The sequence below is a fragment of the Tinamus guttatus genome, unplaced genomic scaffold, assembly GCF_059628265.1.
Source record: "Tinamus guttatus ecotype Peru unplaced genomic scaffold, ASM5962826v1 Tinamus_guttatus_pri_ptg000240l, whole genome shotgun sequence".
Taxonomy (NCBI): Eukaryota; Metazoa; Chordata; class Aves; order Tinamiformes; family Tinamidae; genus Tinamus; species Tinamus guttatus.
In genome coordinates this window covers 3,399,242-3,427,134 of record NW_028288774.1, presented here as the reverse complement: position 1 = coordinate 3,427,134, position 27,893 = coordinate 3,399,242, and the positions used below count along the sequence as shown (strand labels likewise).

General features: G+C 37.5%; 1 protein-coding gene across 2 annotated transcripts; it reads left to right on the top strand.

Annotated features, from left to right (window-relative positions):
• IFTAP (intraflagellar transport associated protein) lies at window positions 1-26,749 on the top strand. 2 transcript variants are annotated; one of them, XM_088525767.1, is made up of 6 exons: window positions 1-132; window positions 11,928-12,088; window positions 13,013-13,084; window positions 14,142-14,196; window positions 20,603-20,733; window positions 26,533-26,749. In XM_088525767.1, exons 1-6 carry the CDS (start codon window positions 30-32, stop codon window positions 26,695-26,697), a joined length of 687 nt encoding a protein of 228 aa, XP_088381893.1. In that variant the 5' UTR covers window positions 1-29; the 3' UTR covers window positions 26,698-26,749. The 2 variants fall into 2 exon arrangements, with proteins under 2 accessions (XP_088381893.1, XP_088381892.1); XM_088525766.1 differs by having other exon boundaries at window positions 14,130-14,196.
• Window positions 26,750-27,893: the final 1,144 nt, after the last annotated feature.

The window sequence follows — 27,893 nt, the reverse complement described above, 5'->3', positions numbered from 1 at the left end:
CCTGATAAAGCTGATCAAGGTTGTGGATCATGGAAGAACAACTCCCAAACAACAGCATCCTTGATCAATTTGTCCATAGCCATGAGCAGTCGTATGAAGAGTTTCTAAATACATTTACTTACCTTTTGAAAGGTATGTAACTTCCAGAATATACCATTAGAAATTACAGAAAGAAGGGAAAGTAAAAAGAGCAGCAATGTTGTTTACTGTCATTCTGTTACTCACTTGCTCTGTGACCTTAGGCAAATCCTGCATATGTTTTTGCTTTTCCTATCAGCAGTGGAATCCCCAACAAGAAGTTGCCTTAATTTGGTTAGGAGACTGCTAAGGTATGGCTCCAGAGGTGGTCAACATAGCAAATTGCATATCTTTGTGAGCCACATTTCACTCCATTTAGAAAGGCGGAGCATTGTAGACTATCTGGAAATACAGGTTGGCTCTTCCTAAGTAAATCTTGCATCATTTTTCTAAGGAAGCATCCATGAAAGAGGAAGAGCATAATGAATGCGGGTAGGTAGCAGTACGAGATGGCCTGAGGTTAGGGTTGTGCAATTTCAATACTTTCATTGTATTATTAACACAGGGCTGCTGTACTATGCTGTGGTATGCATCAAGCTGGCTGTGCAGATAACTTGGATGAAGAGACATCAGATTAGGGTGATTAGGCTGAAAAGGTCTCATGCTTTGCAGATGAAATGAAAGTATTAAAGAGCAGGGGGGAGGGGGATGCTTAATGCTGATGTGAACATTGCTGAATTATAGAAAGTTTAGAACCCAGATTCTGTAGCTCAGGTTCATTTCTGCTGGCCACATTAAATCAGAAGTCATAAAAATGAATGTGAGTTACATATTACTCAGTTATAATTCTCTTGACTGCAGCTAAGACCATTGTACTAAGAATGATATCCTCATTTTATTTCAGAAGCACTGTGTTTTCCAATTACATGATGTGGCATGCTCCATTGATTGGCACTCAGAACTCTGCCTTGTCCTTGTCCTTCAGGCAGAACTAAGTGTCAGTCACAGACACTGAGCAGAAAACCGGTGGGAGAGTGGAAGCTGCCACAGAAATAATCTTATGGCAGCCTTCTGTCTCTACTCTCAGTAAAAAAATAGAAAAGAAAAGAGGCGCTGGGGGATGAGATAAGAGGACTGGAAATTAGGTTCCAGGCTTCTTTATGTATGATTGATACACTGGGGATAACTCCTATCTTAAAAGGATGCTGCACATCATGATGCGACTTGCAAAAAGCCTCAGCATGTAGTTCAGTTGCTTTGATAGTCACTACAGCATTGCCACCAAGAGTGTATGTATAAAAGGTGGAGTTTTAGCTGAATTAAATACTAAGAAATACTATTCTGGTATAAACAAAACAATTCAGATTGTTTTCCTCCTATCTTCATTTTCCTTTAAAAATACCCAAAGGCACTGGTTTGCACTATAAACTAATAACCTGCAAAAATTCCACTTAAAACACAAGGCGTTTTAGCATCAGAAGAGTGCAAAAATACTTTAAAATATATCACAGTCTTAGTTTCCATATTTTGCATTTGAAAAAATAGTCATTTGACTTTCAACAAAATAATTGAAATAAAACAACTGTGATATCTTAATAAGGCTGTTAGTAGGCTCCAGAACTTTTCATTTCCATGTCAGAAGCTCATCTACCTATTGTGGGGTAAGTTTGTGGTTCTGTTTATTATATTAAGAAAAAAAAAATCTGACCATTTTCAGGTTAGCTTTTTGAATTTGACCTGATAATGGTGTAGATGAACAGACTGCATCTTTGCACAATGTGCTCAAGTGTTAGAATTTGCACTTGTGCGTAATTCGGTATGGAGAAATCTATTGGTATCCACAATTAACCTACACGTCTATTCAGGCTTGGGCGTAAACATATATAAGGCCTTTAAAAAGATTCCTTGAATATCTTTACCATCTGATTGAGATTTTTGGCTGTCATAGTACTAGAACCAGAAAAAAACAAACATAATTAATTAGATCCCATTTATTTCACAGCTACCATATTTATATAAAGTGATTTTTACTTGCGCATGAATTTGTATTAGTTCCCTTGCTAGGGATTACAAATGATTGCAAAGATATTTGCACCAGAAGTTTTTTCATTGCTCTGGTCAGCATCTCATAGGAATCTGAGCTCCCAAGCACTGTTTAATTTTTTTCATTTGTTATATTCACACAGAATGAAATCAAAAAGAATACATACTTCAAGTATAAAAAAAATAAGCATCTTTGTCTATTCTGGGATATCTAGAAAGAGCTGTTTCAGACTATGAATATCCTCCTGGAAGATCTACTGACACACTATTCCCATTCCTGTAAATATGGGAAAATGAGTTTTAGTGCATTTTTAGATCCCTGAATTTATAGGCTTTTGAAGGTTTGCTAATATCCTATAAAAGAAAGTCTTATTTTTATAACATTGTCTGTGTATATCTGAATGTGTGACATTACCTTTGACTACTCTAGAGAGTAGGAATAGAGATCCTACTCTTTTGGTAGTTAAGAGAATATTCCTTTAGCTCTAATAGAACAATATTTGGAGATAAAATAAAGTAATTCAAAACTATGTGTAATTTATTTAGTGATATGTGTGTAGTTTAAATAGATACATAACTGTATCTTTGATATAAGAATTTACTCTTCCTGACATTGGTATTCCTATGAAAGTAACGATTTGAATCTGCTTGTTTTGAAGTGTGTTGTGACAGAAGGATTGGGGTAGCTCTTATAGGAAGGCTTTTACCTCACTTCTACCACATCTATTAAAGATAGATGGTGAATAAACTTACTTAAGTATCCTTTAAAAACAGTGCCAGCATTTAAAGCATTTCTATTCCAACAGAAAGTGGTCTGTATGTTTTAAATGCATAACATTTAGAAAATATGGCAGAACTTCTTACCCAATTGGTATTAATTTTAATCATTTTTTTGATCGTGTAGTGAATCTACACTTGAAGCTTAGGTTAAAATTCTTGTAAGTTCTTGTAAGGACTGTAAGTAGTTTTCCTATGCACGGGACCTAAAGTATGTTTTTTGTTGAAAGGATGGTACTAACAAGATGTATAGATATGTGAAAGGGCTGGTGAACCTATTGTAATATAATTAACTAGTTCAGCACAAGACCAGAGGACTGAAATTTTCATGCTGTCTGTAAAGCTTTGCAGAAGCTTGCAATTTCTGGAGAAAAATTGACCATGTCTTTTGTGCAAATGTAGAGCAAGGACATTCCATAAGAGGAATAATTTTATTAGTCATTGATTTTGATACATTCATTTTTGTTGCCCTTAGAATCACTGTACCTCTTATGCTTATGTCACATTATATATTTAGATTTGATTGTTTGTGCTTTTAGCTTTGAATAATCTGATAGTAAAACAGTTGACCAGCATTTACTTTGCAGTTGTCCCTCCTATGCTGTTTAAGTCAAAAAAAAATCTTAAAAGTGATGTGTTGACTGTGCAGTTGGATTTATCTGTTGACCCTTCAGTCTTGTGAGCCCTAAGAGCCTCAGAAGAGTTGAAATTACAGAGAAATTGATGACACAGGTTTGTGTAGCTGTGCTCAATGAGTGGGCTCTTCGATGCTACACACTTCTAAGGCTACTTTGGGCACAAAATCCATTTGACATAGACTCAATCCCTACTTTTTAAAATATACCACACAGGTCAAGGAGGCTCTTTCAGATCTTAGAGTTTTTGAAACGTGATAAAAAGAACTGTGGGATCCAAAATTAGCAGACAGCATCTGCTTGTTTTTCTAAATTCAGCAGAAGATTGGGAAATTCCCTGGAGCATAAAATATCTCCTTTGACCTTTTACAGGAAATACAGAGAAAAATAAAGAAGGGCCCAAGCAATTGCTCCTCTCCCACTTCTAGAGCTGTGAGATCCTGAAGCTAGTCAGCTGCATACAGAAATGCTTCCAGGAACACAATTCTTATCCAAGTTTAGGTTCAGAGTTTTTCCATGGTGCTGAGCATTTAACTGCTGGCATTAAATCCAGCTGTTCCATTGTCTCTATTTCAAATACCTCATGCTGCCTGGCACTGACTTTGGGTCTCAGACCTCTGGTCAGACGCCTCTACAAGTAAACGGAACCGTGGATGCGTATTTTGTAGGCTGAGAGCTGTCGTTCTGAAGCTTTTGTGCCTAGCAAGCTGACAAGTAGAGGAGGCTGGAAAGTGAGTGACCACTTCCCTGCTCCCAGATGACATGCAAGGGCCTGAGCCTCTCTTGTTGTCATTAGATTAATTGAATTCCCCAGTGAAGGCTGGGAGATGTATTTAGTTCACAGTCCATTTGACAGTAGCTGTCTGCTTCCTCTTTTCGTTAACCACGTTTAGGAAAAACAACAACTTTAAACTTCCTACATAAGTGCCTGTGAAGGCATTTTACAAATGTAAGCCTAACAGATGAAAACACAACAGAAAGCTATATAAGAAATGACAGTAAATTCACTTTATTTTTAAAAATGGACTAGTAGGACAATGCTAACCTCAAGAGAAATTTGCAGCCTTCTTTGTATGAGTAGATTTGCCAATAAAAGCAACTAGGCAGCTCAATAAAACTAATTAAATTAATCTGTCATCCCCAGGGAACTTAAACAGGGCATGAAATAGGGAAACAGCGTCAATTCAGAGCTTTTTATTGATGTGTTTTGCTGGATCATTGGAAAGAATTGGTTGGGAGAAAAATAGGCAATTTTCTATTGATCATAAATTCAGTAGCGATCCCTATGTAACCTTCATTCAATACAGTATAAAATCAAATATTATACAGAGCCCCCAAATGAAGACAAACAGACATAGAGATGCAGACAATAGATTATTTTTGAAATAATGACAGGGAATCTGTTTTGTGGATATTTTTTTGTCCTTAGATCTCAGTGGTATTTGCTATGTTAAGTACTTCATCTCCATTTTATGGACAGGGAAAACTGAGGTGTGAAGAGGGAGAGGACCGCTGTAAGTTTGCACAGCAGCTCGCTGGCAGCAGCAAATAAGGACAGAGGCACCTTGGTGCCCTGAACTGCTGACAGCCCTTGAGCCCTGGCAGCAACTGTTGGTTCTTTTGTGGGATGCCTTTATTATTAAGCAGTTTCTAAAGACTGATTCAAATGGATAAAGATTTATTTTATTTTGTTGCATTTTCTTTTTCTAGAGAATAAAAGGATTTCTTTAGTAATTTTGTGGTTGATGTTTTTATTCAGATTTCTTTCTGCTGACGTATATTGCCTGTGGCTGAATTGTATAGCAGTGCATCAAACAGTAGCAGAGAATGAAGCCTTGTTCTACCTCTTCGCCTCTCCTTGAAGGGCACCAGAGTTGGCAAGATGCAGCTCTTGGCTGCTCTTGCCGGGGGGATGTGGGAATCCTGCTATCCTTCTTAGTCCGTTTGGAACTGACACAGAGAGAATAGTCAGAGACCAGAGCTGCTTAATGGCTCTGCAGGAAAATCAGAAATCATTCAGGATATTTTATTTCCAGTTGTGTGCAGAACTCTTTATAGAAAGTACTGGGAAGGTTTTCCTAAGCCGGGGTGATTTTCTGTACCGAGGATAAAATCACACAGAAATGTCTGACTTAAAGAAAGTAGATATTTGCCAGTCTTTTTAAAATCAGGCTTCTTAATTTGGGTATGTGTTAATTCTGACATCCAAAATAAAGTGTTTTTGAGGATTTCAGCATCTGGCTTTTTATGATGGGTTATTCATTTGTACCTGCTTGCTGCAATCTTTTTTATGATATTGTCTGTTATGAGAGGATTGTGTCATGTGGACCTGTGTCAGATGACTGTGTCCTTTAAACAATTTAATTGCTTCTTGCAGTGCCCATATCTGTATCTGCTAGTGCTGAATTGTTCCAGAATGCAATTACAAAGAAGGTTTTGAAACCATTTCTGTCCTGATTTATTAGTATATCACCTGCTCTTTTAAAGTGTTCCCAAAGTATGTGTTTAATGTAGTTTCCTTATGCTGAGGAGAATTTAAGCACATCTGTGCTTCCTTTCATAGTAAGACAGAAAAAACAACTGTAACAAATACTGTATTTCTTTTGGTAATAAACCCAATACATTCTGTTTCTTTCAGCTAAGTTTGAAGTATGGCTCACAGCAGCCAAGATTCAGAAAAAAGTAGCAGGTTTCTGAACACTGAATAAGATTTTCCTACAAGTTACTGTCAGACTTAATCTTGTTCCTAAATTATCCCTCAAATATATTTTCTAAACTGTATCATTGTTTGCATTCAGCAAAAGATAATGTAGATTTGTGAAGCCATTAGTAGCAGGCCTACCTTTCTTTATCAACTTCTGGAAAAAAAAAGTCTATTTATACCTCCTATATCCTGATAAACTTTCAACTTACAACTGTGAAATGGCACTACTTGAGCCTGATGCCTGGTACATATTAACAGACTTAGATCTCTTAATAAGAATTTGCTGTTTAATATCAGCTGAAGATTTGCCCAAATATTTCTGACATAGGCTTTTTGATTTTTTAAATATTATTTTTGGATATTGTGTCTTGGAGAAAGGAAGATTTTGGTCTTCACCAGGATGCTGAAATGGTCAAATGGACCTTTGCCTTGTTATTTAACTGCTTGCATTAAAGTATTTAAATGTATGTATCTGGCAACAGCACTATTGAACCATGGCAGAATAATGTATGTTTTTAAATGATCCGCTGGGCTGAATGTGGTATAAACAGGAAATATAACCACTTTTTCTAACACAATACATAAAGAGCAACACAGACATATATATTGATATAGATAAACAGCACATAAAACCACAACATATAGGTTACATTAAGGAAGAAGAGATACCGATACAGTAAAAGACCAGCTCTACTTTTGAAAATTTAGAGCTGCGTTAGCTATGTGACTGAAACACACTTCGGACTAGCAGTCATTCTCCTCCTCCTGGGGGAGGAGAGAAAGTCCTTTCCTTTGTGGTTTTTAAACACGTTGCAGGGAAGTATACAAAAATGGCAGTCAAAGATAAAAATAGTTTACCCTTCTAAGTTAATAACAGTCCCACAGAAATGACTTGTCCATATATTTTTTATCCTATCTGAGAATATGGCTTAGTGAGCCTTTTGTAGTAAACTGGTGCTAGTGAGGAAAGAACCAGCCTATGAATATACAAAATATAGTAAAAGCTGACTTCTTAAATGAAACAACAATAACAACAACAATCAGAAAAACAACACTTTTTGCTAACTATTTGTGCTTTAATCGGGGCGAGACTAAAGAGATTCAGGGAAAAGGCTGTAAGAGCCCTGGTGCAAACTGGGAAGAACTCTGTGGATATTAATGAGTTACACAAGAGGAGATCTACTGTGAGCAGCAGAAATGCCCTTGTTCACTGAAAAGGAGGTGAAGTACTGAAAAGGAAGACTAGCATGTTTTACATTTTGCATGTCCAAGATATGTTATATATATTAATTTGCACTCTTGGGCAATTAAGTTGTTATTCTCTCTGCTTTATAGATAGGCTTACTTTCACGTAGTTCTGCTTTCCCAGTGCCACTGTGAACTCACTGTCATTGAAATTAGTGAGGGTTGTACCTAAGTAAGATTAGACTTTGGATAGTTGGGTGATAGATAATTTGGATGCTAAGGATTAGCAGACAGTATATAAGATTTATGGAAAATCCACAGGTTCTTGCATGAAGGAGACCAGGCAGGATACCCCCTAAAGCACATAAAACAGCACTACACAACTGTGTTTAGGCATCTGAATTGCACCTAGATTACTCTTAGTTATGGATGGATGTACAGGCCCTTAATACTTGAATTGGGCCTATTTACTACAGTGATTTATACATTTAAATGCATGGAAATAGGAAGATAGCTCAAGAATGTAAATCAGAGCAGATTTTCTAGGCTAAGAAAATTTAAAGTAAAACACTAAGCTGTACAATACACAGAGGGAGGCTCTAAATTTTCACTGAGTTACTGCAGAATTATGTGTGGGAGAAGGTTTGACTGAATTATTAAAAAAATCAAAATTGCCCTCCCAACCAATTGTTTTTTCTGGCTTGGGAATTTTTTTTCCTCCTATGGCTTGATATTTAGAGTAAATTAACTCAGTACGATATAAGAGATTGCACAGTTGCAAAAAAGTAAATACAGGTAATTCTCCTACGCTAACCTGTGTTACGTTCTCGATTTTGAACATTCAAAGTGATATTTTATGGAAACATTTCAGTGACAGGTCTTTGTCAGGTTTTAAAATGTGGCTCAATGCCTCTGGTTCACAGCATACTTTTGCTGAGGATGTGCTTGAAGAATGGAGACGGTAAATGAACATGAAAGTTGTACTCGATCTCTGTGCAAGACAGATACCATGCTACTGTGAGTAAAATTATCTTTTGTTCAGGAGTCCTGTACAAAATCACTCTATCAGTTGAATCCCAAGTGTTCCATTAAAGTGCAGCTTGGAAGGGGTTTAGCAGATTCATACGCCTTCCACTGGCCAGCAATTTGAGGACAAAGAAATAAATCAGAACTTACGATAATAGCTTTGCTATGTTATATTTTTATAGTTAAATGGGACTGTATCTCATGCTCACCAAATTTTTATAAAGATTTTTGGAATGAATTCATAGAGGGAAATACCTGGTAGTTTATATTGCATAGTCCAGCATTTTCTGCCAAGCCAGTTTCCACAGTATATTATTGATTGCTGTGTCTGCTCTTGTTTTGCAATGTTTCAAATAGAGGACTTTCATCATTCTTCTGGGGCTAGTATTTCATCTGATAGACTTCACTGTCAGGAAGTTTTTCCTGATAATCCTGATAGCTCTCTTGTCTGACTTGCGATAAGTGACTCCATTATTCTTTGAAATATGTGCGTGATCAGTGGACATTTTCAAGAGATTTCATTCCAAATTGGAAGACAAAAAGAATTTTAAGCAATATAGAGAACAGATAGATGGACAGAAAGAAGGTATCAAGTGGGATATACTTTCTGATAGAAATATGTTTCAGAAGTCTGCAGCATACTTTCCAGTGACACACAATTATGATAAATATTTCTCTTGAGAGACTCAGATTTACTTTTCTGGAGAGCTAAGCTGGTTATGTCATTGTAAAGGTACTGACAGTGGAACTTCTCCAAAGTAAAACTGAAAAACTTTCTGTGCAGGGAATACGTGCATATGGGGGCACTCCTTCCTCTGCTACTTTTTATTGCATTTGTATCCTTTATTTGGGGCTTTTGTCAGGGCTGTAAAGGCCAGTGTTGTGCGTTAGGGCGAGGGCAAGTTGAGTGCTGTGACTGAATAGTGAGTCCATTACCAGTTTCCTTGTGGACCTTGATGAGAAAAGGATGTTTCTGAGAAGCTTCTTCCCAGTTCACATACATAAAGCTCCCTGAAATGTGTACAGTGAGGACACTGAGTCCTCGGTACCTATAATTACACTCTATACATCTACTTATGTTTGGCTGTGTAATTTACTAATGCGGGTATAGCCTGAAAGACATAATATCCTCTTCTGGCTTCTTAGCCTTTAATATGAAACTTTTATGTTTCATACTTAGTATAAAGTAGGAAGTTCATCCTGCTATTATCACTACAATAATAAAAGATTGAAGCTCTGTGAGCAGCTTGTGTGATTCTTGCTGTTAAGTTGGGAGACAATAATAATTTCTTCAAGTAGTGGGTGATTATTTTACCTGTCAGGAGTTTCAAGAAGGGCTTCTGGTGTTATATGTCATTTCCACAGCTTGAAAAAGAGGGTGTGTAGGAAGAAGTGATTGCCCATATGTAGTGCTGCTTCCAAATACTGTTTTAAGAAAGTATTTGTTAAAAAGCAGACAGAAGCCAGATGTCATATCGAAAAACCTGGGATTTAGGAATTATCTCTGGTCTCAGAGTTAAAGTCTGCTTGCTAGGTTGTTCTGATCTGGAGCAATTTACTTTTTATGAACCCTGACTCTTATAAATATGGACTTGAAGTTGTGTCCAGAATGCCAACTCTTTCAGCATCATCATAACTGGGGCACGGAGCTGTCCATGGCCATTAATAACTCTCTGGGAAAGGGGACTGCTGAATGTACTAACCCCAAGGGCATCATTAAGAATATCTACAAGAACCAAGTCAGTGCCCATAACATATAATTAGGCCTTCAAAATGTACGGCAGTGTTTCTTATTGTTGTGAAGTAGATTTTTCAAATTAAAGCATGAAACTTGTTAAATTCAGCATTTATTTTTCATTAAGTACATGTGGTGTGAAGTCCATTTGAATTTATTGTCCTGCAGCTGCTCCATATTTGATAATGGAATTTTTAAAAGAAAAAAGTCATGCAGTTTTATTTTGACCATGATGAATATATATTTTTTACTATATGGTAGGGAAAAACCATTCAGCATGAGGTCAGAAATCCATACTTCCATCCACATACTTGTCCTGATGTTTAATGAGCTCTTACATCCAGTCTGCAGTGTTGAGATTTGGTGATCAGCCATATCCTAATTCTGCTGGCTGCTCTGTGCCCTGTGGATCCGGTAGGACTGTCAGCAGAGTTAGTGGTTGTCCTAACCGTGCTCCTGTTATGAAGGAAATTTTTAAAGGTCCGAGAGATGTCTCAAGCTCTCCCTGAACGCCCCGCTTTTGTTTTGTAATACTTCTGCATTTTCTGTGAGGGCCCAATTAGCCACCACTGATGGATAAAATAAACATGAGAGAAGGTATTCCAATCTTTTGTCAATGCCCTGTCAAAATCTTTTATCCAGTCTGTCTTTCAAGATCAGAGAAATCCCTTAGGGAAACCAACCCTGCTTAAACTTCTGCCTTTAATCTTTAATCTCAGGAACTGAACCTCCGGCAACCAAATATCACTGACATGCTGCTGTTTGTTAGTCTGACCGAAAAATAAATAATTACTGATAATTTTTTCCCTCACACAGTGAGGTTGCAGGTATACTGGGGCAAATCAAACAAGTGATGCTCTTGAAGTAAGTCAAGATCATAGTACAGCTGTTAAAGACTGAAAGCTGCAGTGCCTAGTGGCCCCAGTTCACTCAGGTGAAATGAGAGGATACTCTACCAAATAAAGAAACAAGGGCAGGATACACTGTAGGAAGAGGAGAGTAGATCCTTGCTCAGTGTCAAATGCAGTGTAGTAAGCCAACTTCTGCAATTTGCTTTCTTATCCTTTCCTTAGTAAGAGGACACTGAGGCTTGGGCATCTTCCTGGGCAGAGCTCAGCCTGTCTTGGCACTCACCTTGAGCGGGGTGTGTGTGTGCTGAGGTTCACTCACACACACACACACACACACACACACACACACACACTCTTACTTTTGGAACTAGACATATAAGTGTTGGAGCATATTTTAGTTTTAGGGAATGAGGAACATTTGATTTTGTATGGTTTTAATTCAAACAGCATACATCTAAAAGAGCCTTACTGAGTGCATGCAGTTGCTTTAGGTTTTATAACGGTGTCACAAGAAAGGTTTATGTCTTCATATGTGTTGGGTTTTGCAGTGCCAAATGCAGGCACAGGCACACGCCTATATGTGTGCCATTTTGCATAGCAATCAGATAATTTTTATACAAAAGGTTTAAATAAAAACAAAGCTACAACCTTTCTTATTGTCTTCCTTTTGTTATTTTCAATCATTGGATTATTTTCTCAAGATTTCGGTGTATTGCATAAGCTTTTAAGTGTCAAGGCATAGGGGATACTCTATGCACTTAAAGTTCAAATTTCATTTTCACCTTTTTCAGTGAACACTGATAGATATCTATGCATCATGTGATGTACATGGATGCTCTGAGGGAGAGTGTAAAATGTCTATGTAAAAAAGTCCATATTAGATCAAACAAAATGTTTTTCTTTTTTTTGTTGGATGGTGTATTATGTTATCTATCTGATGTGGGTCTGCGCAGAAGAAGAGGGGAAGACAATACAAGGATGTAAAGCGGATTCCCTAAGAAAAACATTTTCCACATCTGAGGTATCACGCGGAGCTAAAGAGGATGATGGTTCACTTGGAAGAAGTGAAGAGCTGTCAGTGCCTCTCCCACCACAGATGCCAAATGGGAATAAGGTAATGAGGTAGTATTTGTCGATGTGAACAAGCATCATATTCCAAAAGATAAAAATATGGGGCAATAAACAGTTCAGATGTTAGAGGCTGACTGTATTATGCCATCTGAGGCAAATATTTAAAGTACTACCCTAGTGTGTAACACAGATGTACCTGCTGGGATCACATTTGGCAGTGGCATTTGCTCTACTGAAGAGCTGCCACAATCTGACTGATAAATAAAGAGTCCTGCAAAGACCATTGTAATATTTTCACTACAGGCTGCAGTTAACAGTCGAGGCTGGCATGGCAAGAAGGGAGAAAGTCTTGAGAGTATGGACAGTGAGAACAGAGTGTGCACAGATCTGCTCTGCTTCTGGTGGATATTAGCAGCGACTGAATTCTGTGTTACTGAAGTTAGATTACTTCAATACCTAAAGCAAACAGTAGGCAGGCAGGAGGCATTTTTAATCTTCTGAAACCCATGAAATTAGGGATTTAATGCGCAGGGACAGGAAAACAATAGACATCATCCAGAGAGAGTGAGGTGGAAATCTGTGAGTTTCAGCACATTTTTGTCCCATTAGCAATTTGAGAACCAAATACAGTAGCAGTAGAATGAATTAGAAAATTGCTAGCATAGTAGCAGAAGGAGTTTATAATGCAATAAACTGTATTGTAAACATGTAGAAACTGTATTCCCTGAGGAAAAAACTACTACTAAAAATAGTACTTTTGTTCTAAACACAGATTTTTAGGTATACTATGACCAAGTGATTCAGTCTGAACCTGTGCAGGATTTCAGGGGACTACCTATGTATGTTCTATTTTCAGGAGAATTTTTAAAATAGCATAAAGAGCCCATATGCATAATTTAGGAGGAGCTTTTATTGTGATTTTGGTTCTGTTTCATGCACATAAGCATTTTTGTTTGCCTACGTACAGACAGAGATGAGTGAGTGCTGGAAAGCTGGTGGTCCTGATGGAAACAATCTCAGACTGACTGAAAGAGTAAAGGTGAGGTTTTCTTTGATTTCCTTTGAAATGAGGATTATGAGTAGATCATGACTAATTTTTGTTTCATTCATTTACCAAGTATTCACAATTTGCTGGTGCTTTTCTTCCCCATCAGCAGGAAAGGGGAATGAGACAACATTTTTAATCCAACATTTTTAAAAATGTTAATGAATATGTACTTTTATAGTACACGGGTTGTGTAAGTGTTAATGAGAACACTTATGTGGGTTGTGTAATGAGTGTCAAATCACTTTGGAAAAAATGATCTATGAGCATCTCTAATTACTACATAGAAATACAGAAAACTATCTCGTGCATGCAGTAAATCCGCCTTGGCAACCTTGTTCACAGAGCTCACAGCTTTTCTCCAGTGCCTCCAAAGGCTTCCAGTTTGTAGGTGCTAATTTTGCCTAAAAAGGTGTTTTGTGTGCTCTTCCACTGCTTCAGCTCAGTAAGTTAGATCTTCTGGCGGGGGGATATTTTTTAGGGAGAATAAGAACAGTCTCAATTTCTGTTCTTTAAATTACTCTGCACTTTGTTCCAATTCATTAAGTTCCATTTTCTTCTTCAAGGAGAAACTCTTTTCCTAGGCTTTAGCTAAAGTTAGCTAAAGTTTAGCTAAAGCCCCTCCTGTAAGAGGGGCCTGTTCTGGGCATTTCCCATTCATGTCACCATTAGTGTCAAAATAGGAGGATCAGGGTGTCCTTTGCGTGTAGCCCGTGCTGTGTCTGTGTCACACACAGGGAGCTTGCAAACCTGTTGAGGAACTTACCACCTAAATGCATTTTGTGGAAATGTTTTATTCCTCCGTGTTCCCACCAAGTTCCTGAAAGTTCACTGCCCTGAATGCACAACAACTTTGGCAACAGTTCCTTGGCTATGCTTAAAAGCATTTCCTTTGGGTTATACATTTCAAAAAGAATAAATCCTGTCTTAGAAAAATAAGGGGGGAATGGAGAAGATGAAGGAAGCAAATTAGTGATTTCCTCTAGTTTTTACTGAAAGGAATGGACTTGGTACATTTCTTCTATTTTCTGACTTTGAGCTTTTCCTGCAGGTGGACAAATTTTTAGATTTGCAAGATATAGACACAGATGAAGCGACATACAGTGGTAAGTTTTCCACCTTCATATTCACAATCATTACGTTTGGATTCAAGTGTATTGATTTTCTGCCTTTCATGATTCTGGGACAGTTTTGCAGAACCGTTTCTCCTCTAAAAAAGACAGAGTCTCTCAGTTCCTCCATTGCTAGAAAATTCCCAACTACTCCAAAATCAAACCACCTACTTCTGCACTCTAACACCTAACAAGATGCTTCAAACATTCTTTAGAATTCTGTGTCCTTGTGAGAAGTGATTTTTTTCAAGATTTTCAAAATTATAAAACACTTTTTAGTAACATTTCTACATTTTCTACACCTCTGTTTAGTATTGAATTTATTTTCATTATAAAGGATTTCTTAATAGTAACGTGGTTGCTAAGGGAAAGGTCTATAAATTGGAGATACTTAATGAAAATATTGTTGCTACTTTTTAGAATTATTCTTCTCATCGTGGGCTGAATATAGATTGGAATAATTCTGCACTTACAGTGAAGTTCTCTAGGAACTTCAGCTGTAAGCATTTCAAGTTTTGTGGAACTATTCCACACATTTATAATAATTTTAACTCTCATAACTCTTAAAAAAAACCAGAAATCCAGTGCTTGTATATTTATCTACCAGAGGTGCTTATGTGGTCTTTATGACCACCACAATGCTCCTTTATTAAGCATAGAAATCAAGGATTTCTCTTCTGTATAGCCTTCACATGCAGCATTTTTCTCCTTTGTTAGAACATTGTTTATATTTCAATTTCTATTAAAATCTATTTTTTAAAAAAAGAGACTTGCTGGAGGAAAGCTCAACTTTTTTTTTTTTCTTGTAATGCAAGGAGGTTTTTGGTCCTATCCAGTTCAGTGGAAAAATTCCTAGATATTCTTGTTCAAAACAGGCCACAAATTTGAATGATAGTCCCAAAACCTAAATACCAGCTATGTCAGTGAGGAAAAAAGAGCTTTGATAGAGCTTGGTGATAGTTTACACTGCCATTTTCCATACCTTGCCTGCCTCTTTTCAGTCATTCATGTGTGTTTGTGTGCATGTCTGTGTTTGTGTGTGAGAGTCAATGGTAATTAGAAATATTTCGAAACATGTAGTAAAACAGATTGCATTTAAACAAGTTGAGAATTACCGAAACGATCATCTGCTTGTGCTGTCTGAATATCACTTTATGCCAGCATGCTTGAAAAATCTTTCAGTTACGGCTTTTATTGGTGATCATAAAAATAATAATCATCATATTATAGCATTGCTGCTGTAGATTATCACTGTGCTAACTACTAGCTTTTTATGGGACACTTGCTTTGGCTTCCAGTATCTGCTCTCCTCAGCTTCTCCCATGAGAGAGCATTCTCTACACAAACTGCCTCAGTGCAGAAGGAGGCCGTATCCACCCCTAAGCAATCTGCAGGGCCCATAACAACAACATTAAGCATTTATATTGTATATTATAACCTTGAAACACTGCACAGCCAGGAGCTAATTATTCCTGTAAGCTCTGTAAGGAAAGTAAACAGCATCCAAATTTATACCTGGAAAACACACAGCTTGGGTCTTGCCCAAGGCTTCACTGGTGATAGTTACTGAGTCAAGATGAAAAATTTCCCTTGACTTCTAAGTTAGCATGCAGAAAATAGACCTCATAGTTTGATATTTCTCCTAAATGATAAAATTCACTTGATAGGCTTCCAGATTACAGAGGTATAACCCTCACCCCTGTAGAAGGCCCGGTAACAAAATGCAAATTAGACCAGAAAATAGTAGCTCTGTTATTGCTTGTAATAATAAAGTAATATAAAATAATATCCCTAATGACCACCCTAATGAAGGATTCATTCTGAAGGATTCCAAGTAGTTTATAAATAAGGCAAAGTGATACACAAATTTGTACAGCATTCCTCTGCTGGCCTTTTTATATGCTGCCACCTATATTCAAAATAAACAGTAGTCTTGGTGTTCATATTGGCAAAACAAGCCAGGGCATGCAGTAAAGAGTACCATACTTTGCTAGTAGAATTGCAACAAGGTTTTATCTCCGCTTTTTCTTTCATCTTGGCATCATCTCAGTATCTCTGTCCTCCACTTAGCTTTAAGGGCAGACCTGTTAGCCCAGTTAGCAACTGTACATCAGAACAATAAATTTCACACTCAATGGGAAGTGGCTGAAAATTGGCAGTGTGAAATGCATTACGGAGAACAGACCTTAAAACATCCTATCTAAGCCAATGCTTTGCGGGGAGGCTCTAGCAGAATCACTCTTGTAGGTTTTTCTACTATTCTTTTTTTCCTTCTGTTTTTTTCTTTTTTGTTGTTGTTTGTCCTATGCCCAATGCCTTTTAAGGTGTGAACACCTGCTTTTGAACAAAACAGCCCCTAGACTTAGCCAGGACGCAAACATACTGTGGCTGCTTCCCACAGACAGCCCTGGGATGAAAGCCTGAAACCAAGGCCGGGCTTTGCATTGTGGGACTCTGGCACATAAAGCCCAACTGGCAAAGTAAAATTGCTTCCCTAAGCCAGAGCTTTAGCCCAGAGTGTAAAGACAGCGTGTCGATGGTGGGCTGTTTAATCTCTCTTTCTCATTAAATTTAATCTCCAACTGTAAGTAGCTTAAGGCAACAATACAAATCATCAGGCTTTCTCCTGGGAGAATGCTTAGCACCCATGTTTTGGCACTAGATTTCCTTTCCGGGGCTGCTGACAAATCACTTTCTGCAGGCTCAAAGAAAAGTTGAGTAATAGCATGGAATATTTGCATAGAACACAAAATATATGAAGTACACACCTAGAGACCTTGAGTGTGCTATCAATTAAATACAGAAGCAATGAGAGCAGGACTGATTGAATGTTGTTTAGGTTAGGATACACAGGCAAGAATATCACAGTTCTGTCCTAATCTGGCTTGGAAGCCTAAAATGCTGCAAACTTGTTTTTTCAAAGTCCCCATTATCTGTAACCTCCCAGAAGAAAAACCTGGGTGACTCAGGTACTTTGACGCTGAGGCCAAGCACAACTATTTGTTTATTTAAATAAGCAAACAGTTCCTTATGCAAATTATGTCCATATCTGTTGTCTACATAATCTGGGTTTTCCCCTTTGTATTTTGGGCCCATATTTTCATTCGAGAAAATAAGCTTGGAGAACAGAGTCTGAGTTAAATTCTGTGGATTTCTTGAAATATGGAGCTCCTCTCCCATCTGTGAATCTCTCTCTCTTTCCCCGCTCCAGTCTCCACAACGTATTTAACACTGCTTTGAGATGATTTCACACAAGGCAGCTCTTTGGGGCTAGCAGCCTGAGGCCGGAGAATCAGAGGAGACAACAAAACTTAGCTTTTGAGCTTTTGCTTTTAGCACTCCCCTCTCCTCAGCTTCCATCAACACTAATTTTGTCAAATGTAGCATCTGAAAATGGTAAAACCTGATCTGGTCTGTCTGTAAGTAGGCATCATTTGGGTACAGTAAAGACATAGAAAAGACTTCAAACTTTTTCACTCCTGTGAGTTCAAATCAGATTTGTCCAACATCATCTCTTCCCTCCTGCCCCATGATTTTAATTAATACTTCAGTGGTATGAAACGAGCAAAGAAACCAATGCAGTGGCTCTCACAGATGTGGTACTTGCTTGCTGGAGATCCATCAAGGGAGGGAAGGGACTAAGGGTAAGAGAACCGCTCAGTTACCAAACCTGCCCTGCTGCCCTGTGCTGAGCCTGGGCAAGGTCCCAGGACATCCCTGCCACCTCAGCCAGGGAGCCAATTCTCTCCAGTTAGGACAGAGGCATATTCCAAACCTCTTCTCTCTGTTTTGATATCCCTGCCTCCTCAATTATCTCTATATATGGTGCCATTGGCAGTATCCAAGGCATTCCTGTTGCTAATTAATCACCTCCACAGAGAACATAATTAGCAGCTTAATTAGGATCATCATCCACTAGTGCTGTAGCACTGGCCTGAACCAGCTGTGAGGTATACTGGCTAGAACCTACAATAGCCTACAGTTCCTTTGGGAGCTCCTGCTGAGAAGGACGACTGTCAAAGCTCCCTAATTTTTCTCTCTGAAGGAGTTTCTTGATTAAACATTATCAGGGAAAGCAGCATTTACCGATTAGACTTTCATATGCTGTCACACAGCCAGAATAGAGAGACGAAGCTCCTTTCTGGCATGTCTACTGGCAAACAAAGGTTGATTACCACATTCTCATGAAGTGATTGAAGGAAATTTGAAACATTGTTTGCATTACTAACAAGCCTTACAAAATTGGAACTGACATTCTGAGTATGACAAGGACTTCTTGCTAAAAGCAAAAATAAATTTCCTTCTCTTGCCCTAATTTTAAGAGTTTTCTTTTGAGCCATTGCCAAGGCTGTTACATAACAGTGCTTCCTGCACATCTTCTCTCCACACATTGGTCTGTTGGGTTAGGGAGAAGGGAATTAGCTCCTACTACAGAAATAATGAGTATTTGTATCAGAAGGTGATACTCCTTGATGTCCATTGAAACAATAGTGGAAAATCCCACTGCCTTTGGAGGAACATTCACATCTTCCCTGTGTCCTGTCCAAATAGTTTTCACTCCAGTCATGAAGAATGAAAATAGCAGTTGCAGAGAATATAAGGATGTAATATGCACCTATGGACTGGACTCCAAAACTTTCTGTTTTTCAGAAAACTTTCTTAAATAACTGAAACAGAGTAAGTACTGAAAGTGCGTAAATGGCTAGATATAGACATAAGTAACCAAGAGAATAGGGCCAAAAGCAGAAAACAACTTACATGGGAATCATGAATCAAAAGATGAAAATTTGGGAAGGAGATCCCAAGAGCAAGAACTGCATTTCTTTAATAAAGAATATTCCACATAAGAAATCAAAAGTGGTTAGTCCTCCTGGCTTTGAAATTATATACAAATACCAGAATAAAAATTAAATGAGGAATTTGATCATGGATTTTTCAGAAAGACCTAGCTAGATTTTTTTTTTCAAATTCAGATTTATGGGAAGATGACAGGTCTATAACTCAGCTATTGTTGTGAAGGTGTGAAAGTAGAGACACATGGTCACTTCTTCCTTCTTATACTGTATCTATGTCCAGTCTTGTTATTTCACATTTAGGCAACACTTTGAAAGTTTATTCTGAGATTTCAAGAGAGAATCAAGCTACTAAAATCTAGTATAAAGCTGTATAGAAGCTTGTACATCAGCCATAAAAGATAGCAGGTAGATTTACATAATCCTCCACCTATATTTTGAGACATATGGTCTCCCTAAATTTCTTCATAAAAACGTTACTAAGACAAGTTGGACACATTTGTGCTATAGCAGATCTGAAATTGATTCATGTGAAAAGACATTTCAAAACCTAAGGTATGTCCTTTGGTACTGCCACAGAAAGCAAACCACTATTCCCAGTATGACCATTTTGCTTAAGAAGCGTGCAAAAGGAAAGTGATTGGAGGAATTTGTGACCAAATTTGTGATTTGTGGACCAAATCCTACTAGCATGGAAAGGCACACAAATCCCCACATCTCAGATATAAGGAAGTCTGCTTTTTTAGAAAGCTGTGAAAGGAACAAACATCAATGAAATATCCTTGATAGATCTCATGTTTAGGTATGAGATAACCATGTAGCTGCTGACTCTAATTTGGATTTGGGCAGTTCTGAATAAGACCAGTTTTTTGTTGGCATGTGAAGTTAGGCTTTTGGTGGGTAGGCTGAGGATGAGGGGGAAGTTTGAGAATCTAAGATTTCAAGGTCTGCTTGGACACAGTCCTGTGCCACGTGCTTTAGGAGAGTGCATGTGCAGGAAGGTTGGACTAGATGATCTCTAAAGGTCCCTTCCAACTTTAAGGGTTCTATGATTCTATGATCCTTAAAAAACAGGCACTATATACTTTTAGGTAACATTTTAGGGGAATGTAGAAAAAGCTTTCTAGAGATTCTTTATACCCAATGTACAGACATTGAAACTGTAGCAAAAGAGAATTGGAACAGATTGATTCGCCAATCAAGGGCAAGATGAGGGGTTAGTTGGGCATTTTATATCTCCTACTACAGATCAGGGCTTTCCTTCCTTGTTAAGAGATTAATCTAATCCTACATTTTCTCTGAGTTTACGAATTTCTAGATCAGGGTTAAGCATTCTCAAGAAAGAAGAGTCAGCTATCAATTTTTGATCAAATTAGTTTTTTTCCTTTCCTCTTTTATCTAGATTTTGGCCCAGGACTGCATCTGTTTTAAAGAGAACTACCTGTATTATATATTAAACCACAATATGTGTTATATATTAAACAACAATGAGAGTACAACACCTTTTGATTAACAAGCTTCTGCATCTGAATATTGCAGGATTTTAGACATAATTTTGCTAATTTATAAATTGCATGAAAAGATAAAGTTGAATATTTTGTATTCAGCAGGGTCATTCATTCTTCCAGGAGAGGTGGAGCAGACAGTGACATGCTGTACACTTTCCTTTGATCAGCCTGTTCAACAGAAGTTCAGGACCTTGCCAGTTATACAGGCATCAGACAGCCAAACACAAGAGGTATGAGCTCAGATTTATTTAAACACTGTTGTTTTTTCTTACCATATTCCCACTGAAGAACTGGAGGATATAGATAGAGTGTGTGCTGTGAGTTAACAGTGAATTGTTAAATTAATTATAATTCTTAAATACATTAAAAGATAGATGAGATAAATATTGTGACACAAAGTTTTATGTTGCATGCTGCCTACATTTTTTATCCTTATATCTGACTTTAAGCTCTATGTGGACTTCTTATATGTAATTGATGTAACTCATAGAATACTTAAGTATTAATTTTTTCAGTTCTTGAACTTTTAAAAAACCATAACGATGAATGACACGCCATTTAATTTCCAGTGATTCCAGGATTTTACAAGATACTGCCATTCTCATTTGGGCTGATTGTAGGAATCATCTTCTGCAACAAGCAGTCAGTGAGTCATACATCTAATGTGACATTTAAAAGAAAAAAGATTTTAGGGTATATTGTGATCAGAATTGGGATTTGATCTCATGGAAATGAGTGGCAGCAAGGTGTGCTGAGGATCAGCATTGTGTAGGCCTGTTGTGGAAAGGTTTGCATTATGGAGTCTCAGTCTTTTAATCAGAAATAATCAAAACTTTTATTTAAAATTGCCATTTTCCCTCAGAATTTCAGTCCCATTCAAACGGTAAGAAGGAGGTATGGATTACTCACAGGCTTATTTTAAGTCATTAAGCTTCCTATCCAAACAGCTGGTGTGAGCATTAACTTTCAGGGATGTTTCTATTGAAAAGAATTCGTCACCACTCTTACCCTCGTCTGATCATTACAACAGAATCTGCAGCTAGCTTCTGGCTAAAACTGGGCAGTTTTGATAGTTTCATATGTTTATTGACGTCCCATGGGGCTTAAATCAAGTTTATAAATGATGTGTGACCACTGAAAAATTGATGATTTTGCAGTGCATATGGTTCCTCATTTCTGGAGCTGATTTGTATTTGATTCTTCTCAATAAACACTTTAAAAAAATACCATGAAGAACAAGCCTGCTTTGGGAAAAAGTAAATGTTTTAAAATGACTTTTCAAGCTGTAATGCCCACCATTCTGTGAATAAAATCACTCTTTTCTCCAAGCATTGATGTGATTCAAGGTTTTTGCCTTTAGAAATATCCATTGGTACACAAGAAGATCTAGAATGAGGTATTATAGTTTGCTCATCTGATGACATCTGTATAGAACCACAAAGGAAATAGGATTGTAGCAGCCTGACATCTTCAGAAAAGATTGCATATGACTCTAAGCTATAATTTGTGAGAAATAGACGAAGATCCCACTGCATGCAAAATTCATTTCCATTTGAGAAAAACTTGGGTTAGGCAAGAGAAGCTGAATATTCTTACATTGGCAAAGGGCTTACTGCATTTGGTTTGTGCCAGACTTCTCAATACTTAAGATGAAGGCACTCTTTCCCGTAAATTATACACAAATGTGTGCCTTTGTTTAGACATTATAATTGTGGCCTGCTTTTCAGAACTGTCAAGCCTGAACAGGTCCATTTTAAAATCCCTAAAGGTTTCAAATTATCATTGCTTTGCTGCTTATGGCAGGACTTGTTCAGAAATGGGAGAAGATATTCCCTAGAGACATCCCCACTTTGAAACAACACAGTTCTCTACCCATCAAAACAGACCTGTTAGGGAAAGGCTTCCTAGTCTGTAGTTTGGTTTTCCATGCGCTGCAAAAAATAAACAAGATTAATAGTGCAATGTAGATGTAAGAGAGTCTGTGCCATGGACATATTTGTCAAAAACTTCAGGGGAATGTCTGTATTTCTTAATGTATTGCTAGTGAATGTTTAATCTACAAAAATAAACTCTATTAAGATCCAATATATATTTGCCTAATTGTTAAAGAAAAACTGCTCTCCCTGAAAATGATTCTTCTGTCAAATACTGTCAAGCAGAGACTTAGTGAATGACACAGAAAACTGTTTTTGGCCAGCAACTTTGCTTCATCTCCTTGCCTGTCTTTTTGAAATAGATACATTCCTGGGTTTTGATATGCAGCATATATGACCCATAGATGCTGTAGCATATATGACCTTGCATAGACCACTGCAAACTGAAGTTGCATCCACTCCGTGGTTGAAGTAACTTATTACAGATCATTTACCTCCTCTACCCAGAGATTCATGCCCTCCTCTATTTCTACTTAAAAATTTATATTATAAAAGATAGTTTTAAAAAATTAACAGTATAAGTTTGTATCTGCCTTGTAGCTCATTTATTTGTTGCTATTTTCCCCCCACATATGTCAGAGTGAAGTTGAACACGTATCTTCTGTCCGCTCACTATTCACATGTATTCGAAGTGGGGTTCATCTCACCTAAATATAGCCTTAAGTTTAGTCTCATTTGGTCCTGTCATCATGGGAAGACATAAACACCTCCACAAAATGATTCATCCCACTTGCTGCAAGCATTTGTCCTAAGAGGTAAATTACCTCCATTTTTTGGCTGACGGACTACCAGAATGTAGAAGCCTAACCTCTACAGGTCTGGGATTAGGAAAGATAAATTCTTCCACTTTCCATCATTTACCTTTAGTTTGAGCATTTAAAAAAATTTACAGTGGCTTTCATTTTAGCTTTATCTGTGGAAGGGTACCAGTGAGACTTAAAAGGCAGATTTCATTGACTTCCTTTGGTTTAAGATTTTAATGATAGGCTTCAGCTAAAGTTTGCTTCTGCTAACTGCTATGCATAAATGCAAAAAGAACAAGGAAGAATTTATAACCTGAAGACAGGATTGATGCATTGAAAGAAAATGGAGGGATTATTTCTTTTGGGAGAACGATAAAGACACACAGACTGAGTGACTTGTTCAGGTGGTAAAGCAGAAGTAGCAAATGGGCCAAGATTCATTGATCACAGTTTAGTGCCCCATGCTCAAGTCAAACTTTTTTTTCTCCCAAGGACCCCGGTAATGGCATACATGCCTTCCTCCCACCTTTTTTACTCCTTGTTTTTGACTAAGTCAGTTTGAACGGACATGAACTCCTCAATGAGTATGTGTGCTTCCTTGACATAATTTAAGTAAGTGAATCATAGAGTTCCCATAATTATACAGAAACACAGGTTTTAGAAGGACAGGATTGAGCTGTTTAGTTATCTGTAGCTCCACACATTAATAAAGATAACCAAGTTGCCGATTATTAATAGACTTTTGAAAGTCTCAACTTTACGGTATTTTATTTACAAGATTACTTTGTAAAACAGCCTCCAGAAAAATACCTGTTATTAATATGAACATTACATTATTCTCTTCTTTAATTTGGACATGGAGGGACTGTAAATTAAAATGATTCTTTCTTCAGATGTGTCTCTGTTCAAGTGAATTACATAGGCAATCTTAAGCAAACTGGCAGTTTTCTAATAGAGCAACATTCTATTCCAAGAGAGCTTCCAAAAAGATTTAAATTAGATGTTAAATGAGACACCTGGAATTCACATATCTATCTTAGCTCCTTAGGCAAAAATAACAAGATAATAACTTGATCAGCTCAGAGGATTTGGTGCTTTATTGCAAAATGTGTTCCTTTTAAAATGGATCAGAATTGCAGTTCGCACTCTCCATATTTTAGACTGCTTGTCTGTGTGGAAGGTTGAGATGAATGGCTTCTTGGGAGAAGGAAAAAAGAATCCTCAGTGCTTTGAGAGCACACAGATAAATATGCAGTGTGAATAAACTGTTTTGAATGTGCAGTGAATGGATAACTTTTTTTTTTTTTAACAAAAGTTTTCCTAATATTTCTCTACATCTGCATCAAATATTACTGCAGTGACGGGAAGGTCAAGACAAAGGCACATGAATAAGTCTATACTTTCCATTGCTATGCTGAGTACAGGAGGGATAGATTTGATTTTGTGGAATCCCAATGAAGTTTTAATGTAATTTAAAGTACTGCAATTGAAATTATCTATAAATGGTATGTGGTTGCAAACACTGTTACAGCCAAAGTAGCTGAAAAAATATTTGCATATTGCATTATATTTTAGAAGAATGTTCTGGTCTTCAACGAAGGAAAAGCAGGTAGCAATGAAACCCAGTTACTGGTACCAGTTACCCAGTTGCTGGTACCCTTCCTGACATGGCGATTTAGTAAGCTATGCCCATGGGAAAGATGAAACTGGTCATGACTGGTGAGCAGGTGGAAGGACTTGACCATAGCCTTGGTGGGGAAAGAGAGCCTATCCGCCTGCCTTGCCCCATGAAAACTTTTCTTGAATGTGCTATTTATAAGAGTGAACTATGGTTTACCTGTAATAGCCTGTGGATATAAGCAAGACAGTGTTTGCATGCAGATGTAATACCTTTTGCTAGACCAGTTCTTTCCACAAATGTTCATTGCCTATTCATAAATGCATATGGTTCGCAGTTCTGCAACTAAGATGATTTATATGCTACAGCACCTATGGAAGACAATGTAAGCCAGGTCCCTAAAGCATTGAAAAATATAGACACTTAGTGAAAATTAGGTAAAATCAGACGAATATTCTGGCTATGTTACTACAAATCCCATGTAGTGGCAGTAGTTTTTAACAGGGATGTAGACACTTGAAAAATATTCACCACCATGTCTAATGGTCAGATGCCTGGCCACTGGCAAGCAATCTACCTACTACACCTATCACTTACTAGATGGCATTAACTGAATCCATGCATCTTCTTCCAAAATGTTACCAGAAATTGTGTGGGATTCTGTGTTTCTAAATTGAGTAGTGACTGTAGGATGCTGAGTGTTTTTCCTCTGTTGAACAAAACAAGCAAGTGTACGCTTAACTTCAGACACGTAGTCGCTGGTTTGAATATGGATTCATTAGACGTTTGGAAATAAGCATGTGTTTAAATATTTTGCCGATTTGGGGCTGTCTTTGAGATCTGCTGTCTATCATCACGGCTGAAGTTTCTAGACATTTTCTCCTGTCCTCAGGAAGCATTTCTTTACTGCTTGGGCAGTGACTATGCCTCTCCCCCTGCAGTTCTGCAATTCGTTTTCCGCAGCTACTTACCATAAACCTTTTGTGCCGTGGCCCCCTGCAGTTTCTTATCAGTGTGCAGCTTGTCATAGTTATTCTTTTAAATTATTTTATAAGCAAAGAGTTTCTTCTAAGACATTTCAATGAGAAGCAATACAGAAATCCTATACAATATGTCAGCTGAGCAAATATTGGCAAATGCAGCAAGACTTTTCATTCATTGTCCAAGATATCTGAACTAGCCAATCCTCATTCCTGAGATAGTTAAAAGAAATTATTAGAGTCTGAAAATCAATTAGATATCATTCTACTCATTTTATGCATTTTATTTCCTCTGCTGGAACTGTTTTGGGAAACATGTTATATTAGTATCAGATGCAAGTACACTGAAATTTAATGTAATATTAGCCCTGATTTTAAGGATATGGAATCTGTCTTTGAAATTTAACATAGCTGGACATAACTTGTTCATATCCCTGCAGCCCTGCTGCTACAAGTGCTAGAAATGTGATAGATCTGTGCAAAGGAGGTTTTTAGATTCCTCGCCTCAAGCAAAATTAGCTAATGATATTCATTCAGATACAGTACAGTACAAATGGGGCACATTAAATGACTTAAATTAGGTCAAATTGAATAATTGAATTTATTCTTTTACTTAAAAACAACTTAATCAGCTGAGAGTGCTGGAGTTTGAAAAAATAGGTTAATTAAATATTAATTAGAAGTTTATACTTTGAGCTTCCTTGTCATTACTTTGCAACAATATTATTTATGTATCTGTTTTTCCTCATTGCAGCTACTAGGGGATGATGTTCAACCATTCTCACTTGATGAAGAATTTGATTATGACAATGTGCCTTTGACTCCTAAGTTCTCTGAAGCTGACCTGAAGGCCCTAACAGACTTGTCTGAAGAGAAGAAAATGGAGACAGATGTAAAGTCAGCAGGAACTAAAGACTGATTCAGATGCACCTTGCATGACATTCAACAGCAGTGCTGTTGAATAATATTTTTAGGGGGTAAATCTAGTTCCCTATTTAATCTTGTTATCTGTGTAGTCTGTAAGTAACATCCTCATGATTTTTTTATTTGTTCCTTCAAAGTGTCTTGGAGCCCTAACATATTTTTCCTACCTACCCACCTTCTTCTAGTTCATACATGCACAGAACAGAAGGGCTGTTTGTGTAGTAGCCCCTCAGCCAGTGAGGAAGTGTTTCTTTCTCTTTTATATGTATGTACACGGACTTGTTGTTTTTCAGATTGTAGGAGGCATTTGGAAGCATGTCTCAAATGACAGCCATGAATTCTTTCTTCTAGAAGAATCCTTGAGTAGGCCGAAGCCTGCACTGCCTCCGGTGAGGCATGCAGGAATAACTGCTCCTTAAAACCAACACAATTGGTGCAATTCAGAATAGCCGTTTGAGTGCTCTAACTTGTACTTGGTAGTGACTCCAGTTCCTGACTAACTCAAAGCAAGTCCCAAAATTGCCTTTGCTTGTTTCATTCAGCACGGCAAGTAAGAACCTTATGCGGCCGAGGAATCGGCCTTTAACCTCTCCCTATCTCTATTCAAAGATAGAGAATTACACTAGCAAATAAATCCAGGAATGTTTTTTGTCTCTGGATGATTTTAGTTCTGCATATAAATAAATATTCCTATTTCCAATAAACATTTTAAAACAGATGATCAAAATTGACTCTGTGTAACTGCTGGTAATTAAAAAATTAACTGCTACTAAAAGTTTTCCAGAAAGAAACTGGCACTGAAGTGCTGCCAGATTGTAAATTTTTTTTACAGGACATGATTCGAGATAGCAGTTTAGGACTGAAACTTACCATCACCCAATACAGGAAGCTTTAGATTTGAGAAAGTACGCATAGGAGAGGTGATAGAGAAGATCTCTTAACACAGGATAGTATGTACTGCTGCCATAAGGTGTTTAAAATTCAACTTTTCTCAGCTTACTAAAGGAACTTTTTTTTTGCGTGTTTGCTAGAAAGATGTGGAGGACACAAACTACAGATCAGTCCTACTGAAGTCTGATTACTACTACAGTCAATGACAAAATTTGTTCAAGGGTTCAAAACAATCTTCAAGTCAAATCAACTCTGGAATTTCTAACTGCATTTTCTATTCATTTCATTAGCAATTTCCCC